Source organism: Vigna unguiculata, chromosome 11, assembly GCF_037176805.1.
Source record: "Vigna unguiculata cultivar grain cowpea cultivar isolate G323 ecotype 2 chromosome 11, ASM3717680v1, whole genome shotgun sequence".
NCBI lineage: Eukaryota > Viridiplantae > Streptophyta > Magnoliopsida > Fabales > Fabaceae > Vigna > Vigna unguiculata.
The window spans coordinates 45,937,336-45,957,154 of NC_140802.1; the positions used below are offsets into that span (position 1 = coordinate 45,937,336).

The following is a 19,819-nucleotide window of genomic DNA, read 5'->3' on the forward strand; positions in this document are numbered from 1 at the left end:
AGTTTTCACCGGTATTATACTAAAAAAAATCAGATATTCTCCTTAACCAATTAATTATTGCAACAATGAGTCTGTTTAACATCTTACTACTTTCTTAAATTATTTAGTTTAAGGAAAAAAATAATCTTTTTATTCTGATCTTCTAAAGATGTTTTTAAAAGCATTTGTCCAATCATATAAATAAAAGTTTGACTTAAATGTCTTAAAATAAATTGTGTTTTTTTTTTCTTTTTCTTTTCTTATCTCTAATGAAATTGTGTGATGCCTTCTTCCCATGTGATTTTTTTATTTTATCATCACCTAAATACCTGTAACAAATTATACCCAAAGAAATTAACCCACTTTTCAACCATTTCATTAAACGACGACGGTTTGGTCCCTGGTTCTGTAAAACCTAATCCTTAGCTTAGCAGTCCCTTCCTTTCTCACTCTTCCACTCACTCCGATCGCCACGTCAACTCTCCGGCGACTCTATTCTCACGCAATGCACGAGTGAATGGTAACACTTTCGCTCTATAATTCAAATTCACATTCATTCTCTTCGTCACCATGCTTTCTCGTTTAATCCCTAAACCCTCTCATCTCCGTCGCTTCCTCACTCTTCCGTTGAAACCGCCCCACACACCTGCGAAACCCTACTTCACCACCGTCGTTCTTCCCAGACACCTCTCCACCAACAGCGGTGGCAAGGATCCATCCTCGAACCGCCTGTGGAACGATTTTCGGGAGACCGAGGAAAAGTTCGGCGCTTTATTCGAGGAGGAGAGTGGAAGCCTTGCTGGAATAAACGAAGAGGGTGGGAAAAGGGAGGAGCGGGACTGGCTGCAAGAGGAAGAAAAGGGGTGGTTGCAAGAGAAGGGTCTCGATGAGAAAGATGAAGATGCTATATTTAAAGGGATCGAGAAGGAAAGTGGAGATGCGAGTGGTGGAGGTGGTGGTGGTGCTGGTGGTTGGAATTTTGGAGTTGGAGCAGGAGAGGGCTTCAAACCTTGGAACTTGAAGGAAGAGGACAAAGAGGATGTGTTTGATTTCCCCGAGGAGGATGTGGAACATGAAAGGGACATTCCTGCTTTGGATGTTAAGCCAGAAGTGGATGTTGAACAGCTTCAGAAGGAAGAGCAAGCTCTCACTGCTGTTGTCAAAGGTTAGGCTTTAACACTACATTTTTATAGATGTATTTTGTCAATACCAATATCGATATGGTTCTTGTAAGGTTTGAATTGATGGCATAGATTCATACTATATTACTGGTTTCTATGATTTTCTCTTTACAGTTTAGTAGGCATGCACTTTTTACCCCGGAATGACTCTTAAGAGAGTTATTCTTGAAGTTTAGGGTTTAAGGTTTAAGATGGTGTTGTTTTTTGTTGTTGAATGAGAATGTATTTTACGCTGTAGTGTTTTTGTTTATTTAGTGTTTAGTCCTCTATTTTAGGTAGCTGTTGTTATTGCAGGTCCAAAACGTGCATTTGGTGATTTGATTGCTGCTTCTGGAATCACGGATGAAATGCTTGACAGTTTGATTGCGTTGAAAGACTTCGATGGAGTTGAAGGGTTGCCTCCTCTCAGTGTAATTGAAGACATGAGGTATGAGAGGAATACTAGAAAATCCACTAGAGGTGAAATGGAGCGTTTGAAGCAAGAGGAAGCTGCAAAAGCTAGAGTGAAACAAGTTGATGACAAAGGTCGTGCTTATGGAACAGGAAGAAGAAAATGCAGTGTTGCCCGTGTCTGGGTTCAGCCGGGTAATGGTAAATTTATAGTTAATGATAAAGAGTTTGATGTCTATTTTCCCATGCTTGATCATCGCGCCACGCTCCTCCGACCTTTCTCTGAGACAAAGACATTGGGGCTATGGGATGTCAATTGTACTGTGAAAGGAGGCGGTGTTTCAGGTGAGGTTGATTACTTTTAGTTAGTTTCTATAATTGAATGCTCGTCATTGGCATCAGCTTCTTTCATTGTATGATGATGATCTTTCTTCTTTTAACTGAAGCATGTCTAGTTTTGATTAGCAAATGCTTCTTACAGTTTGTGGAACATCTGTGTCACGTCTGCCTCTAACTTTTGAAACTTAATTGTTGTTGAGTTGAAATATTGCCGTAACTATTCTAGTGATATGGAAATGACTCCTTGCCATATCAACACAAGCTTTCTTTAATTTGGACTTGACCAGGCAAGAAAAGTATCTTCTATGTTGATTCAAGAAAATAAAATAACAATGAACTGAATAATATGTATATGCTGCGTTACTACATCCTTTAGTAATATTAAAAGCAGTCTACTATGTCATATTGTTATGTTTTCATTTCCTTTTGTGTCTTCATATTTTCTGGTTTAATTTACAAAATGCATTCTGCTATAATTTCAGCCTTGAGCTAATCCCAGCACGAACAATTAAGTTTGCAAATGAATGCTTGATCTTTGATTTATCACCTGATAGACACTACACTTCTGTTCAACTCCCCCTGACAAATCCTACACTGAGAAAACTGTGCACAGTGGAGGTTTTACAGAACCACCAACTGGATAACTAGTCAAAGTTAGTTCATTTGTTTAGCTATCATATCATTCACATCGGTGTAAATGAAATGTGTTTTGTGACCACAGGGCAAGTTGGAGCTATACGATTGGGGATCAGCAGGGCTTTGCAAAACTGGGAACCAGATCTGCGGCCTGCACTGAGAAGTGGTATAACCTTTTGGTTGATTCACTTTCTTACAGTTTTGTTTTCCTACCATATTACAAAGCTTTTGATTTCCTACCATATTACAAAGCTTTTGACTAATAATTTCTGATATCAAACTTCCCGAGTGCGGATTCATGTTAATTAGTCTTTTAATTGTGGCTGGGTTTTATGTTATGCTGCACTAAGATGATTAACTAAGCAAGTATTTTCTTGAATCTTGATCAGCTGGTTTCCTAACGAGGGACTCACGAGTGGTAGAAAGGAAAAAGCCAGGAAAGGCAAAAGCAAGAAAAAGTTTCCAATGGGTCAAACGTTGATACTACTGTACCTCTCTGGATGGCATTTTTTTTGTCTGGAATATTAGCATTCCTCAATAACATATTGAAATTCGTTTGTCTTGTACTGCATCACCCTTGATGTAATCAGCGTTTGGATTTCAATGACTCAACTGTAGAAAATTTTGGTCACGGATATGTTAGGATTCATTCACTCTTTGGAAAGCGCTTGTGATTGCTATTTTTTTTTTTCCCTTTATACTTCATTTTGCCCGATGAATGTTGTGGTAGTCATCGTTGGGAGATTAGTGTTGACTGTGTTATTTCCATTGGCATGATTTTGAGTTTATACTATTCGTTCATGGCTTTGTTGTATTGCTGTTCAAAATGGGGATATAAGTCAGTTTTGAAAACTTCTTTACACAGGGACGGGTAATCAAGGTATAATTTTAAGACTTACCCATGCAATTTTAGTTTCAGAATAACTTTCAAATTAAGTTATAATTTTAAAATAGCTTTCTAACCATGAAATATGATTATTATTTAAAACCAAGCCAACAAAAACAATAATTGAATGCTAATGCTATAAATAAAAAACTGATCAAAATCATTTTTTTTATTTCAATTTTTCTTTAACTAATCTATTCTCATATCTCAGTTTGAAAAGCAGTAACTGGAATTAGCTTGAACCAAATAATTTGTTTTATATTAAAAATTTTAGGGTTAAACATGTTTTTAGTCTCTCAAGTTTTATTGAAATTTAGAATTAGTCTCTCATTAAAATTTTTGACCAATTTAGTCCTTTATTTTTTAAAATGTGTGAATTTAGTTCTTTTAACCAAATTTTGTTAAGTTTATCTGACTTTTCAAGCACATTTCATGATAGTATTTAAATTATTTATATTGTTTGACATATTTTTGTTTCAATGTTAACTTAAATATTATTATGAAATGCGCTTGAAACGTTAGATAAACTTAATAAAATTTAGTTAAAAGGATTAAATTCACGCATTTTGAAAGATGAAGGACTAAATTAATATAAAATTTTGATGAGAGACTAATTCCAAAATTCATTGAAACTTGAGGGACAAAAACATATTTAACTCAAAATTTTAAACTAATGGTCATTATATATAAGTCTAATTATTTAGGAATTATTTTACGGATGAGTATATGACGCCATAAGTCTAATTATTTAGGAATTATTTTATGGATGACTATATTACGCTTTGCGGTATGAATATATAAAAAATATAAAAGAATTAATAAAAGGTTTATCCATTTGGCATATTTTTATTATAAACTGTTTAATAAATTTCTGGTGACCAAATTCATTGAAACGAACAACATAAACATTGATTTTGTATGAACCAGATCTTATGTTTTTCTTTATAACATTATGAATTATATTTTTAAGTAAATATCATTTTTGGACAGTCTAAAAAGGTGTTGCTTAACTTTTAACATTTTTCAATTCAAAATAAATTAAAATAAAAAGTAAAAAATAAAAACGTGTAATGAAATTGGCAAAAATAATTTCTCTCATAATTTTCAAACAACGATTGAACTTTTACATTTTAACAAAGCACCACTCTATTTTATTTTATTAGATTAAATATGTTTAAACTAACATAATAAAATTGTTGTCTTCATTCGATTTTGTGTGATTATTGTCTCAGTGTATTTTTTTTTTCTTAAATTCCTCATTTAAAAATAGGAATCAAATGCATTTCATAAATAAAAATGTACAAGAAATGAATTTATTATTATACTATCTTAGTTTCTCCGCATGGTCCATTTTTGTGAGTTACAGTTACAGTTGAGGTTGAATAGACTTACCGTCACTGTTTCATAAACCCTGATTCCAGCTGAGTGTGTAGTTGCCGCCGCTGCGTGTTCCTCGTGTTGCGAAGGGAAGCATGGACGACGTTTGCGAGGGGAAGGACTTCACATTCCCGAAGCAGGAGGAGAAGATTCTAGAACTCTGGTCTCAAATCGACGCATTCCACACTCAGTTAGCTCTCACCAAGGACAAGCCCGAATACATCTTCTACGATGGCCCTCCCTTCGCCACCGGCCTCCCTCACTACGGCCACATCCTCGCCGGCACAATCAAGGACATCGTCACGCGCTACCACTCCATGACCGGCCACCACGTCACGCGCCGCTTCGGCTGGGACTGCCACGGCCTCCCCGTCGAGAACGAGATCGACAAGAAGCTCGGCATCAAGAAGCGTGAGGACGTCCTCAAACTCGGAATCGACAAGTACAACGAGGAGTGCCGCAGCATCGTCACGCGCTACGTCTCCGAGTGGGAGACTGTAATCACGCGCACTGGCCGCTGGATCGACTTCAAGAATGATTACAAGACAATGGACCTCAAGTTCATGGAGTCAGTGTGGTGGGTTTTCGCACAGTTGTACGCCAAAAACCTTGTCTATAAAGGTTTCAAGGTATTCGTTACACTTCGTTTCTGTTTCTCAATTTGTCTGGTATCGTTTCTGTCTCAACGCATTAGCTGCATTTTTTTGTTGTTGTTGTAGGTCATGCCGTACAGCACTGGCTGCAAAACTCCGCTTTCTAATTTCGAGGCTGGGCAGAACTATAAGGTCAGTGGTGATTACATGCAACCAATCTACCTAGCTTGTTTGTTGCTGTTTCTGGTTTCTGTTTTGATAAGAAGGTAAAGTGCGTCATCGAGTGTCTCCTATAAGCTGAAATCAGCTTTTAAAACTTAGCTTTGTGAGTAATTAGATAAAGCTTAATCTGTTCGATTAGAAGGTAAGATGCATTATTGAAGTGAATAAGTTGATTTTAGCTTATTAGAGATGCTTAATTGTTTTGCTTTTTTTCTTCTACTAGGGCTTTTGGAGAGATTAATCCAAACAGGAATCTGTTCTATGTTGTTGCAATTGAATCTGCATCTGATATTCTTTGTTGTTGGCACAGGATGTATCTGATCCTGAAGTATTCATGACGTTTCCTGTCGTGGGTGATCAGCATGGTGCATCTTTTGTAGCATGGACTACAACTCCATGGACTCTTCCTAGCAATCTTGCTCTGTGTATCAATGCCAATTTTACATATGTGAAGGTTGGTTAACTTTGTTGTCAAAATAGCATATATGGAACTTAACATGCTGCTAACTTAACCTTTGAAGCTTGTTTTATTTGGATTGGGGTTAAAATTGGAGCATGATGTTACACATATGCATGGATAGATACGAAGTAGAATGAAGTTGCTAGCTTGGCAAGTTATGCTGGAACTGGAGTATTGATAATAGAGCTGTGATTTTTACCTACAATTATTTGCAATTCGTCTTTTTTATCTCTAGGAAGATTTTGATTGCAATTTGACTTTGCCTCTAATCATCAGCTGTTCAATCCCTGTAATAAAACTTATGTTCATGTAACAAAAGTATCTTGAAGTGTGAAGAACTAATGTGAAAAATAATGTCACGGAAAATGAAAACTCATTTGAATTGACCAATTGAAACTGTTACATCCTTTGTTAATTTGTAAACACACATTGTTTCTTTATTTTCTTGTTACTTGATTACTAATTTTTGGAGTTGATGCAATCAGGTTCGCAATAAGTACTCTGGTAAAGTTTATATTGTTGCTGAATCTCGTCTGTCTGCAATCCATAACCCTAAGGAGAAACCCAAAGAAGCTGTTGCTAATAGTTCAAATGACGTTTCTAAGAATAAAAATGCCAAGACCAAGGGAGCTTCAGGCGGAAAAACGGACAATGTTTTAGATTCTTTTGAATTACTTGAGAAATTTTCAGGGGCATCATTAGTAGGGACAAAGTAAGCAGTTCTGCCTTATATTGCATTAATCTTTTATGTTAGTTAGCTTCTTTGTATCACTTTATATTTTCTATTTTGAGATTTTCTTATAACATTTTGCATATTCATTGAGTGTTGAAACTCATAAGATGACATGTTTTTCAGGTATGAACCATTATTTGATTACTTCAAGGAGTTATCTGATACAGCTTTTAGAGTTGTTGCCGACAATTATGTTACTGATGATAGTGGTACTGGTGTTGTCCATTGTGCCCCTGCTTTTGGTGAAGATGATTTTCGTGTTTGCATTGACAATAAAATCCTTAGCAAGGTTTGCACTTTTAAGAACATAAAGTTATATAAGGCTTGTTTTTTATTTTTCCCTCATGAAATGCTAGAGGAACAAATCTTTGATGTGTAAATGGAATGAATATTCTTAATCATCTATTTGCATGCCTTCACATGTTTATGTTTCCTCTGTCCGTGGGGAAGATTTTTCATGTTGATACATTTCTTATTTATCTGTCTTTTCCATTGCGCAATGCTGCATCTTTTATGGTGACTTTCCTCTCTGCTACTTAATTGTACTGGCAAGCTTGGTGATAGTACACAACTTTTAAGATTTTCCCTTGTTTTTATATTTGTTGTTGGATCCTTATCTTCCCTATATGTTACTGAAGTACTATGTCGGTCTGTAGGATAATCTAACTGTAGCTGTTGACGATGATGGCTGCTTCACTGAAAAAATTACAGACTTTAGTGGGTGCTACATCAAACAAGCTGACAAAGATATCATTGAAGCTGTGAAGGTATTCTCCACATATCTATAATTATGAGAAACCACTAGCCCATTATTACTTTTGAATCATTTATAGTGCTTTGGATGATTAACTAAGTTTCGAATGTGACTGAGTGGAAGTCACTCTTTTATTTTTCCTAATTTTCTGTCTCTAATATTTTTAATGAACCCTAGTTGGGACAAAAATACCCCCTTTTTTAAACTTCAACTAGGAACTTGTTTGGAGGAGTGCACAAAGATTAAACAACAGAAAATGCTTGGTGGTTTTGACTGGGAGTATGTGTGGGAACAAAAGATAAACCTGATACTGTGTACACGACAATGTATATGCAAAAGTCTTCTTCAACTCCTTCTGCTTGTCTTCTGAAGGAACCCTTTTACCAGATTGTCTAAGTTACTATATAAAGTAGAGCTTAAGATGAGAACATTTCGTAAAATTTAATTTCATTATGTCTTGGAGTGAAGTATGTTCATCTTAAAACATTGTTTTAGTTGTATTTGCTTAATTTTATTTTTTTTTGCTTTTGATCTTTCCTTAGGCAAAGGGTAGATTGCTTAAGTCTGGAGCTTTTACACATTCTTATCCATACTGCTGGAGATCTGATACCCCTCTCATTTACAGAGCTGTACCAAGCTGGTAAACATGTTTGATCAAGATTATAACTTTTGACTGCTTTGTTTAGCTGTAATAGTTAATTTTCTCGCTTCGTTGACTTTCACCTGTCCTCATTAAAAAATGGCATATTAGCAATGATTTACTTTTAGTTTTCTGATTCCACCAGTATTCACAGTTTCATCTAACACAATTTGAGTGATCGTGCTGACTTTCTTTGGTTTTGAGTAGAATGTGATATTGAATATAGATAATTCTTATTATCCAATTGCAAGGTATGAGATTTGAGTTTGCATTGGTAGTATGTGATTATAGTATGTGGGATTTGGGCTCTCCAACTGCAACAGCTAGCTTTTATGTGGAGCTTTTCAAGGTTCTAATCAATAACTGTTGTTAATATATATATATATATATATATATATATATATATATATATATATATATATATAATATTACTTGGGAGATTGATAAATGAAGCTTTTACTAGACAGAGAAGGCAGGTCTGTTTGTGACTTTCAGTAGTTTTAAAAACTCTTGTAGAGCTGCAGCATGGGACTTCCCTTAATGTCTTCATAACTTCCTGTAGTAGTTCAGTGATATAGTCTCTGGATTTCTGAGACAACGAAATTGTAGAGTTTAGCTTTTGGAAATAAAGCTTGCCCAAATATACCATCTTTATAAAGTGTATAGAGAGAAAAATGAACAAATTTTGATGTCTAGCTTTCTAATTTTTGTTTTCAGAACAAATATTGAGGTTGTTCTATTCTACATATCCGTGTTTCCGTGGTTTTAAGTAGTGAAAAGTTTTCTTGGATAAATAATTAGTCATTTTGTTAATAACAATAGTATGCATTTCTACTGTGGAGAGCCGGGCTTTTCTTTTGATGGATTATTAAAATGTTAAGCTACTCTATCATAGGTTTGTTAGAGTGGAGTTATTGAAAGAGCAATTGCTGGAAAACAATAAGCAGACCTACTGGGTCCCTGATTTTGTCAAGGTACATAGTGTCTTCCTTAAAACATCTTGAATTTATGTTTAAATTGCTTGTTTCCCTTTTGCTTTTATAGAATAGGGTGATGTGAGCTTAGAGAAATAAATTATTTCTGCTAGTACCTTTGTTATTTAGTTTTGTGAGGAATATGTGAATATATTAATTGGGAGTCTGTGTTAATTACTTGAGAATGGATAAATATGTGCTGTGGTTAACATGTTTAAGTAGAAATATTTGTTACATAGCCAGGGTAAGAATACAATACAAGGGACATGATGCTACAAAAATGTAGAAAGGAAACTAAGATATCCCAATTCTGGAAACTTCCTTGAAATATGCAGACACATGACCAAGGATGGCCATAAACACGATCCTGCCTCATTTCATATCTTAGGGTAAAAAGTTGCATTGGAAATGGACTTTAAATTGTATGCAGTCCATATTTTTGTAAATCTTTATGTTTATCAAACACAACCATATCTTTATGTCCCATAACATATCGTAGGGCAAATGGCATTGGAAACAGAGTTTAAGTTGTATGCAATCTATGCTCATGTTAATCTTTGTATTGTCCATATGTTTTTCAGGACAAACGATTTCACAATTGGCTGGAAAATGCGAGAGATTGGGCAATTAGTCGTAGTAGATTTTGGGGAACCCCTCTCCCTCTATGGATTAGTGAGGATGAGAAGGAAATAGTTGTCATAGATTCTGTTGAAAAACTTGAGAAGCTTTCAGGTGTAAAGGTGAGACATTTTTGTTCTCTTCTTTGAAAATACAGAGATTTGTATTTTCTACTGCAATTTGATTTTGGTTTTGCATGAATTCACGTGTATAACTTGTGTAATATTTTTTATGGTCATTTTGTTATAGCTTTCTGATATGCACGGACGTGATTTTTTATCTTTATCAAAATACTTTATCTGAAGAAGAGAAACAATACTATACATATTCTGAACTTCATGAATATTTAACACAAAACAGTTTAAATAGATCTCTATTTGTTATAATGTTTAGATAGCAGGTTAGTTGTAACTGAATGTCAGTCACAGTAACAGACACAACAGTGAGGAACCAAACTGAAACTATTAACAGTTTATGAAGTCTTAGAAAGTGGTTTAGGCCTTACTCAATATCACGAAATTGGCTTGTGAAGTTTGTGTGCAAGACAAACAAACTGCAACTAACTTCCTGATTACAAAGTATAAGTTACACTCTTAGAAGAATAATGATAAGTGGATATGTACTTGCCCCTTTTGGCTTAATTCTCAACTGTGTGGAAAAATATTTGGTTTACAATTTAATGATACCGAATATAGTTAACCCAAAGCAACCTGACAAAAAATAATGGGTTGAACCCATTTTGTGATTGAACCCATTTTGAGATTGAGTTGAAATATTAAAGGTTAATCCTCCAATATATAATGGGTCCTGGATTGGGTTAGGTTAGTCCACCAAAATAAAAAAAAGAAAAAAAAAGGTTATAAAAAATAAATATCTTGTAACTGAGCTTACCAAATTAATAGAAAAATATAAATGATTCAAATATCATCATTATGTCGTAATCACTAAAATGCTATCCAAGTAAGTTTCCTCGCACAGATGCCAAGTAATGACTAAAAATAGAACACTAAAATGCTTCAGATTTGTGACTAGGATGCAGTTTTGTTAATTTTCCTCATTTATATTGTCATATTTACCCTGGGAAATTAATAGAAATAACTGTAATACAACAAGATATAATCTTGCATCATGTATTGGCTTATGGACAGCTTATGAGTAAGGTTGTTGTAGCTCGAAAGTTTCACTTAAAAGCTTGATCTGTTACGTTAATTCTTTGACCATGCATTATAAAAGTGAACATAATATACCTACTATTGTCTAAAGTGGCTCTTCATATTCAATTATGTTTCAACAATTACGGATTCTGTTTCTGAAATGAATGTTCTATGTGTTTTCTTAGTGTTTATGGATTTATTTGCTAAATTATAAGTATCACTAATCCTATAGTAATGTTTTCTACAGGTGTTTGATCTTCATCGGCACAACATAGATCATATTACAATTAAATCTGACAGCGGTCGCGTACTTCGCCGTGTTGATGATGTAAAAAATGCTTAATTTTAGCTTTTAAGCAAGTCTGTTATTCAATTGCATCATAGTCTAATAATCAGTGTTTTGTAGAGTTCATTTATTCTTTTAGTTTGTGAAAATTGAAATACTGGACAGTGTTGTTAAGCTGGTCAAAGGATAATTGCCACCTTTAACGGAATATAGTGTTAAAAATTGTAGTAGATATCAGTTATTATATCAAAATCATGTCAACACCATCATTAGCTTGAAATCAAAAGTCTTAAATGAGAAAATGGAGATGTTCATTTTCAGTATTATTAGTATTAAAAACATGACAATAAACAGAGACATTGCACTTTGTTATGGATCCATTGATATCTTTCAGGTGTTTGACTGCTGGTTTGAGAGTGGATCCATGCCGTACGCATATATTCATTATCCTTTTGAAAATGTCGAGCTGTTTGAGAAGAATTTTCCTGGCCATTTCGTTGCTGAAGGGTTGGATCAAACACGTGGTTGGTCAGTTTCTTTATTTTAACATCTGGTCTTGTCATAGGGTCCTTGTTTCCACTTTGGTTGTAGATTTACTTTTAGGTTTTTAAATGTTATTCTGAACATCTTCTACGTTTTTGTGAGAAGCTTTTTGGGGTGGTTCTATTTTTCATTTAAACTAGAACCAGGGAAATGAGAAACCTAACTTATTAAGAAGGCTGTGGTAGCTATGCTTCTAATTATGTTTGTTTCTTCATGTTGTTACTGCTTTTGTTAGCTATATCTTTTATCTTGCCAAATAATTTTGCTAGATTTTGTCCCTCACTTGTGTTTTGCCTTCAAATATGGTTGTGTATTTTAGTTTTCCGCTTTTCTGTTTTCCAGGTTTTATACCCTTATGGTGCTGGCTACTGCTTTATTTGGCAAGCCTGCCTTTAGGAATCTAATATGCAATGGACTTGTCCTAGCTGAAGATGGGAAAAAGATGAGTAAAAGCTTGAAAAATTATCCTTCACCAATGGAAGTTATTAATGATTATGGAGCGGTAAGAACTTTTGAAGTTCATCTTTTGGTTTGAAATTTTTTTTATTTGCAACATCAGAATGCATGTTTTGCTTTCCTTTTCGAATTATGAGTCTATGGCCTTGATTTGATATCAACGTATGTGATTTGTATTATTAAAACAGTTAAGATGTTATTTGTCTGTTGGATAGGATGCCTTGCGATTGTACCTTATCAACTCTCCTGTTGTGCGTGCTGAGCCACTTCGCTTCAAGAAGGAAGGAGTTTATGGTGTTGTCAGTATCATTTATCTGTGTTTTATTTTCAATATCTTTCTTAAAAATTAATTAATTTCATTTTTCCAAAGGACTATTTAGAAATCTTTAACTGAGCAACATATGGTACTTCCATTTTGTTGTGGTGTTCTGATCCAGGTCAGGGATGTTTTCCTTCCTTGGTATAATGCATATCGGTTCCTTGTTCAAAATGCAAAGAGGCTGGAAGTTGAAGGTCTAGCACCTTTTGTCCCCTTTGATCAGGAGTCACTTCTGAAGTCATCGAATGTTCTTGATCAATGGATTAACTCAGCCACCCAAAGCCTTATTCATTTTGTCCGGCAGGAAATGGATGGGTACCGCCTTTACACGGTCTGTAATGCTTTTTCTGGTCCATTTTTGTTGGATAGAGATTGATTTTATTTTTGGAAAGTACAACCCAAGGGAGAATATTTATGCAAAAAATGTTTATATAGAACTAGGAATGTGAAATATCAAGGGTACAGCAAGTCTGCCAATCATGATGCGGAGATGAGAAGCTGTGTGTAGACATGGCAATTCTATTTATAACAAAAGTGCACAGAAATGCCATGGACAAACCATAAAAAATAATATTGTAATAGGACTCGTTAAAATGAAAGTGACTGCCGTGTTGGTGAAATCATTCTGCTCCAACCAAATATAATATACCAAAGAATGGCGTTAATTGTATGCTCCTAAGTAAAAGGACGTCCAATTTTAACCTAAAACACTCATATTATAAGAGGAAAGTAGCTGTAATACATGGCAAAACAAAGTCTATTAGTGATTAATTTTGTGCATACACATGGAGAGAAAGAATCCATGATCTGACAAAATATCTTGATTCCTTTTACGACATACTCAATTGTTAGATGTATTTGATTAGCTGTTTAACTTTTTTGGGACATTTTAAGTTAATTTGCATCCAATTTCAAATATATATTTTTTTGTATTTTACCTGATTTAATTGGTGTCCCAAACTAGTTACATTTTGAACTAGTTGCCTCACGCATTTTAATCTCTCTGGTCATTTCTTTGAGTTGTTACTTTTACATTAGCTTCATTTACTTCTTAAAGTCAGTTTTTTTTACTTTGCATGATCGCAATTGTTACTTATGTTTGTAAGATTTACTGCCACTGTTTATGATGTTCAGCTACATCATTTGCTTTATTGGTGGTATAATTATTGTGTAATACTTACAGTATTTACTAAAATGTTACCACTCACCATTATTAAAATTGTGTTATAGGTGGTTCCTTATCTTCTGAAGTTTCTTGATAACCTTACCAATATTTATGTGAGGTTCAACCGCAAGAGACTTAAAGGTCGTTCAGGGGAAGAAGACTGTAGGATAGCTCTATCAACTCTTTACAATGTATGCTTGTGATATCTTTCATGTATACCTGGGTTGGTTGCAATATGTCTGGAAAATGCTAGTTCCTTTTGCTAATACAGTTGAAGACTTAATTATTTGAATTCTTTCAGGTCCTTTTGTTGTCCTGTAAAGTGATGGCGCCTTTTACACCTTTCTTCACTGAGGTCCTTTATCAAAATATGAGAAAAGCTTGTGAGGGTTCAGATGAAAGTATACACTATTGCAGTTTTCCCAAAGAAGAAGGAAAGGTATACCTCTTGGTTATTTAATATATTCTCTCAGTCCTGTATTTAATACAATTAACTAATTGATTAATGATCCTGGTCCATGGACAATTCATGTGCTGTGTGTGCTTGTATAGTTTGATCATTTTCTTTGTTACCTTGCTCCAGAATTTTTTCCCCCATTTTCTTGTTAAAAGTATGCTAACAACCTTTTGTACTGGTATAGTTAGTTGAATTTGTATTCCATATTTTTATTCTTCCTTCATCTTATTGTATGTGAAATAGGAGGAAAGTAAACATTCCTGAGATATTCTTTGATATTTGAATTCTCCCTCTCCAGAAAGCATAATTGGATTTTGTGGTGGAATGTAATTTCGTTTTACAACTTAACAGCTCTTGCTTTGTTTAATCATGACATATAGTATTCACCTAATATGATATATCTTTGTATCTATCTGCATGATTAAAACAGAGAGGAGAACGAATTGAGCAGAGTGTTTCAAGGATGATGACAATAATTGATCTGGCCAGAAACATTCGTGAACGGCACAACAAGCCTCTTAAGACTCCGCTAAGGTATATTAGTACAAAAAAATGCATACAAAAATTTATCTCGTGTCTACAAGATTATTAATTTTTTATTTCATATACGAATCTACAGGGAGATGGTCATAGTTCATCCCGATGCAGACTTCCTCGATGACATAAATGGAAAATTGAAGGAGGTACCTGCTTGATGCGACAGGATGTTGCAGTTTACCCTTTGTGCTTTTTAGATTTTGTTCAGAAGCTTTTCTAGTGTCAATCAATTCATATGATTTTTTTGTCCCTGATGCTTCTGATATTGAAAGTAACCTTGCTCGAAATATACAGCTTCTCAGAGGTCTGACTAGACTACGTGTCTTTTATGTAACTAACAGTAATATTGTTTGTCCAATTTTTCTCTCAAAGAAAGTCTTTCTTGCATGCAATTCCTTTTTATTTTCTTGCCATTGATCTTTCAAATAAAAACATAGTTTGTTGCACACCCAATAGGGATGGGAAAAAAAAAAACTACATGGCTCATTATCAGCTTCGTTATATCTTCTTTATGCTAGTAGTACAGTTAGAGTTCATATTGCTTTTGACCTTCTTTCCCTTTTATTTTTGTCTTTGGCAATGTGTTTTCCTCATGTTTGTCTATATCTGATGTGCCACCTTTTCAGTGATTTAGTTTGAAAAAATTGCTTGTGCTATTTATTTTGGCTTCTACTCTATGCAATTGTAATTGTATTGTATTTGCATTGCAGTATGTGCTGGAGGAACTCAATGTACGATCTCTTGTTCCATGTAATGATACTTTAAAATATGCATCTTTACGAGCCGAGCCTGAATTTAGGTACACATTTTATGATTTTGTGTGAAGTTTGTTCTTCATGCTAGTCACAATGTTGTAATGGTTTTTTTTTTTTTTTTTTTTGCAGTGTTTTGGGTAAAAGACTAGGAAAATCGATGGGCGCTGTTGCCAAAGAAGTCAAAGCAATGTCACAGGAAAATATTTTGGCTTTTGAGAATGCTGGAGAAGTTATCATTGCAAATCACTGTTTGAAGCTGACGGACATTAAGGTGCTGATCTTGTGGGGATGATGACTAAGACTGTTTTTATTGGGCAGAGCGCTTCCTTTTCTAATTAGTTTGCATTCATCATTACTTATACATAATTATATAGCATGTGTTCTATGTTTGTATGGAGATGAGAATTCCTATAGATTCACGGTGCCAGGAATATGTGATGTTGGTATAGTTGTTTAGAGAAGATAGATGAGATAATTTCTATAAAAAGTGCAAGTGCACAAGATTTTAACTTACAAGAGAAGTCTGATTCGTTTTAGCTTATTTTCTTCTACTATAAGTATATATAGGAAAGATTATTCAAGTTAATATTTTCTTGGGTACCTTTAGTACCAAAATTTGTTTGCTTTAAAACTTGTCAATCTGTTTATCAAATACCTTTGTAAAATTGGTTCCTTTTAATTTTGGCTGTTCATGGTGACCACAAATAATTTTCTTTAACATTTGTCTACCTATATGAAGTAACAAGCAAACGTGGTTATGAATTTATTGGCACCTGAACGGGAGATTTGTAGGGGCATTCTACTGTCCTGGCATTCTTACTTGAAGTGTAGACTTTGGACTAGTAAACTTGGAACCTTATTCTCTTTGTTATTATTTTCAGGTTCTCCGTGATTTTAAACGACCTGATGGTATGACTGAGAATGAGGTTGATGCTGCTGGAGATGGTGAGAATCATTAATAGCTAATAATAACTCCTTTTTCTGCAGTTATAAAAACAACTAATGTTCAAGTGAGCTTATTGCTATGATGTAGCAATTTTCAGTTATGAATTTATCACATTTTTCTCCTTAATGTGTGCTTTCTTTTTTCTTTTAGGTGATGTTCTAGTGATATTGGACTTGCGCCCTGATGAGTCATTGTTTGAGGCTGGTGCTGCCCGGGAGGTAACATAATTACCATTGAAGAAACATCCTAGCTAGTTCTATAATGTTTATAAAGTATATGGATACAATGAAAGAAACATCCAATTTACATTACTTATTCTTCCTACCATTCCTCACTCTTTCTTTGCGAGAACTGGTTCTTTCATATGCAAGTCTTCTGATGTAGAGTCTTCACTCTTCTGTAAATTTGTTGAATTATAGACATGTTCAGTATGTTTTGATTATTAAAAGTTTTTGCTCTTTAGCACTTATAGTTAGAGAAGAATTGAGTTTTGAAGGGAAATTTTTTTCTATTTCCTCCCGTATGTGATAAGATAGAATTGAATAGGGGGATAGCATTTGAGGAATTTTATTCCAAGTGTGCATGAGTGTTTTTCCCACGCAGTAGAGTGTATTTATTTATATTCAATTCAGGAGAATGACAGATAATAAATACCAAAATCAATTTACATTAGAACAATTAATATTTCAGTACTACCTAAGATGCATTTAAACTAGCAATACAAAGTATCTAGGTTACATAGAATAATAGACATTAAAGAAGTGGTTATCACCTAAAGTATTTCTATTTCCAATTTTGTATGGCTGCTATGTTTGTGGTATTAGCAGATGATTTTTACGGGTGTTTCAATTTAGTTATGTCCTCAAAACGGTGGAATCCTTTATCTTCATTTTTTCTCACTATCTCCTCCCTGTTTGCCTAAAACCTGATAGTGCATGCTATTTCTTCCAACAATTTCTCTGTATGTTATACATTTTACCGTGCTTTGCTTCAATTTAAATTATCCACTTGCAACTTTTAAGGCCCGGAATAGTTTTTTTCTTTTAAAATGTTATATATCTATGTTATACTGTGTTTTTAAATGCTTTGCTTCAACAAATTTATGTTATATATATTTTCTAAATTATGCTGTACAGATTGTTAATAGGATTCAGAAGTTACGGAAGAAAGTTGCTCTTGAACCAACTGATACGGTGGAGGTTTACTTTGAATCATTAGACGATGACAAATCAGTTTCTCAAAGAGTTTTGCATTCACAGGTAAGAATTGGGAGATCCAATAAATGACTCTGAAATACCGCGCTTATACATTTTTCTTAAAGCATTGCTGGACAGATACTCTGTCTTGTACTATCATCATGTAAATGAGCAAGTGAAAAACCTGAACCACTGAGCTAACATAAATTTTTTTTAATATAGTCTGCAAATTTAAGTGAGAAATAAAATAAATTTTTGAAGGGCTTCCAGAATAAAATGACATGAAATTTGTTATAATGTTTTCGGTCTTTTTAAAAATCCAATAACTACAATTTTCAAAATACTATTTGATATGGAACAACTAAATGTCAAATGTATAATAGCTGGTAATCTTTTTATTATTTTCTATACGAAAGAAATGTGATCTAACCAAAAATTCACAATTTTGAAGCATTCAGGTACAAAACTAAATTACAGTGTATTCAAATATGAAGTTAAACAACTAAATTTTAAACCCATAATAACCCGACAAAAAAAATAAAATGAATTGCCAAATAACACTGAAAATTCTGTAGAAAAGATTGAAGAGGGCAGATAAATACATTATAGATACACACACGCAAGGCATTTTGTCTTTTACATTGTATGCATGAGTTGCATATGTTTTGCGCTGGCTATAGTTGAACTATGTTTCTTGTTCGGGACAACTTTGTTATTTGATTTTCTTTTATCTTGTATACTTTGCAGGAATCCTACATCAGGGATGCTATTGGTTCTCAATTGCTTTCAATTTCTCTGATGCCTGCACATGCAGTAAGTCGTTTAATTTTGACCTTATTGGGGTTGGATGATTTATTCTTTAATAATATGTATGAGGTTACTGTCAGAACTAGTGCTTACTCTCACTTTGTTGTTTCATAATGGGTAAATTAGCTAAGCCGTTAATTAAGTTTCTGCTTAACTTTCAACCCATTAAAACTTAAATGCCAAAATTGATAGTATGTAAAAAGTTCATCCTGGTGCTGTGATTTTAGCAGTAACATTCATCATAGGGATGGCCTATAATATCATGTTGGTGGATATGCTTTTTTGCCTCGAGGGAATTGTGATTCTTTACAAATCAGTCATGTGTCTTGGTTTCAAGCCACACCATCTTAATATTCTTTCAACAACTGCAGGTTGTTCTTGGCGAAGAGAGGTTCCATGGGATAGCCAGCATGTCCTTTGGTATCACATTGACGAGACCTGCATTGATGTTTAATGAAAAAGCCATTCTTTCACTGTTTACAGGTTTGTTTTCTCAGTCAAGTTAATATGTCCCTTTTCGAACCAAACTGTACTTTGATTCCATGTCATCATCTGTGATCCTTGGTTGCTTCGACTTACTGCTCAGTTGTTACAGGTGATTCAAAAAGTGCACATAATTTGCAAACTTACCTTCTATCAAGGGATCATTCGAAGTTGAAGTCTGAGTTTCAAGATGGAAATAGAAAGGTTTGATCGAGTTATAGTTTGTTTTAGTTAATGGTGGAAATGTGCATATTCATTATTCATTATTTTCTCCTGTTGCAGAAAATTATTGATTCAATTGATCAGCTACCTGCTGTGGAAGTGGTTCTTGGTGAGCATGTTTTTCTCACTGTGGGGGACTATAACCTTGCTGGAAAATCTTGACTGATTTCGTTCCAAGAGTTCCTTTTTGATCTTTTATGAGTTAGCATGCTATCTGTTTGCAAGATTAGGAGCACAGCATATACCCAGGCATGCCTAATTGTAATGGGTGAGCAATTGAAAATTTTATTCTTTTTCTGTATAGAGGATCTCACGTCTTATTTATAAGATAAAAAACAGGTGTCTTGATGTAATCCTTGATAATTCTATTTCAATGATTTTGAAACACTTTATTTCTTAGATTGGTTTATTATCACCTGCACAACAGTAGTTTCGTCAGTTTTCTCCATGGTTGTCCTTTGAATATGGTAGCATTAATTTAGCATTATTGTTGAACTTATTTCAATGTAATCAATACAAGATTGGTTCCCATTTTGATATTTCATTCTCTTTATCTGAAGCAACGATTAGATAACCAACTTAAGTTTTATGTTTTTTTAATGATTTTTTTAATATTTTTAAATAAAAGTCGTGTTTGACGACGAATCTGAAAAACGTATTTTGCTTGTTGGGCTGACTGAACTTCCTATTTGGTTGAATATTTAATTAAAT

The 19,819-nt window shown here is 34.1% G+C and overlaps 2 protein-coding genes across 3 annotated transcripts; both read left to right on the plus strand.

The window, feature by feature from the left end:
• Positions 1–338: 338 nt before the first annotated feature.
• On the plus strand, positions 339–3,189 carry LOC114169951 (Ribosomal protein S5 domain 2-like superfamily protein). 2 transcript variants are annotated; one of them, XR_003601026.2, is made up of 5 exons: positions 339–1,144; positions 1,455–1,895; positions 2,372–2,507; positions 2,611–2,691; positions 2,915–3,189. XR_003601026.2 is itself a non-coding variant. In XM_028055359.2 (4 exons), the coding sequence occupies exons 1-4, from the start codon at positions 550–552 to the stop codon at positions 3,004–3,006; spliced, it is 1,209 nt and encodes a 402-aa protein (XP_027911160.1). In that variant the 5' UTR covers positions 342–549; the 3' UTR covers positions 3,007–3,189. The 2 variants fall into 2 exon arrangements, 1 of the variants encoding a protein (XP_027911160.1); XM_028055359.2 differs by lacking the exon at positions 2,372–2,507 and having other exon boundaries at positions 342–1,144.
• Positions 3,190–4,760: 1,571 nt separating this feature from the next.
• Positions 4,761–19,507, plus strand: LOC114169281 (tRNA synthetase class I (I, L, M and V) family protein). The gene is made up of 27 exons (XM_028054357.2): positions 4,761–5,417; positions 5,508–5,573; positions 5,914–6,057; positions 6,549–6,775; positions 6,920–7,085; positions 7,453–7,563; positions 8,093–8,190; positions 9,086–9,164; positions 9,746–9,904; positions 11,184–11,264; positions 11,617–11,750; positions 12,108–12,267; positions 12,437–12,520; positions 12,659–12,871; positions 13,771–13,896; positions 14,007–14,144; positions 14,593–14,696; positions 14,782–14,845; positions 15,410–15,498; positions 15,584–15,725; positions 16,336–16,399; positions 16,551–16,618; positions 17,537–17,659; positions 18,344–18,409; positions 18,775–18,886; positions 18,999–19,090; positions 19,169–19,507. Exons 1-27 carry the CDS (start codon positions 4,884–4,886, stop codon positions 19,268–19,270), a joined length of 3,546 nt encoding a protein of 1,181 aa, XP_027910158.1. The 5' UTR covers positions 4,761–4,883; the 3' UTR covers positions 19,271–19,507.
• The last annotated feature ends 312 nt before the right edge of the window (positions 19,508–19,819 follow it).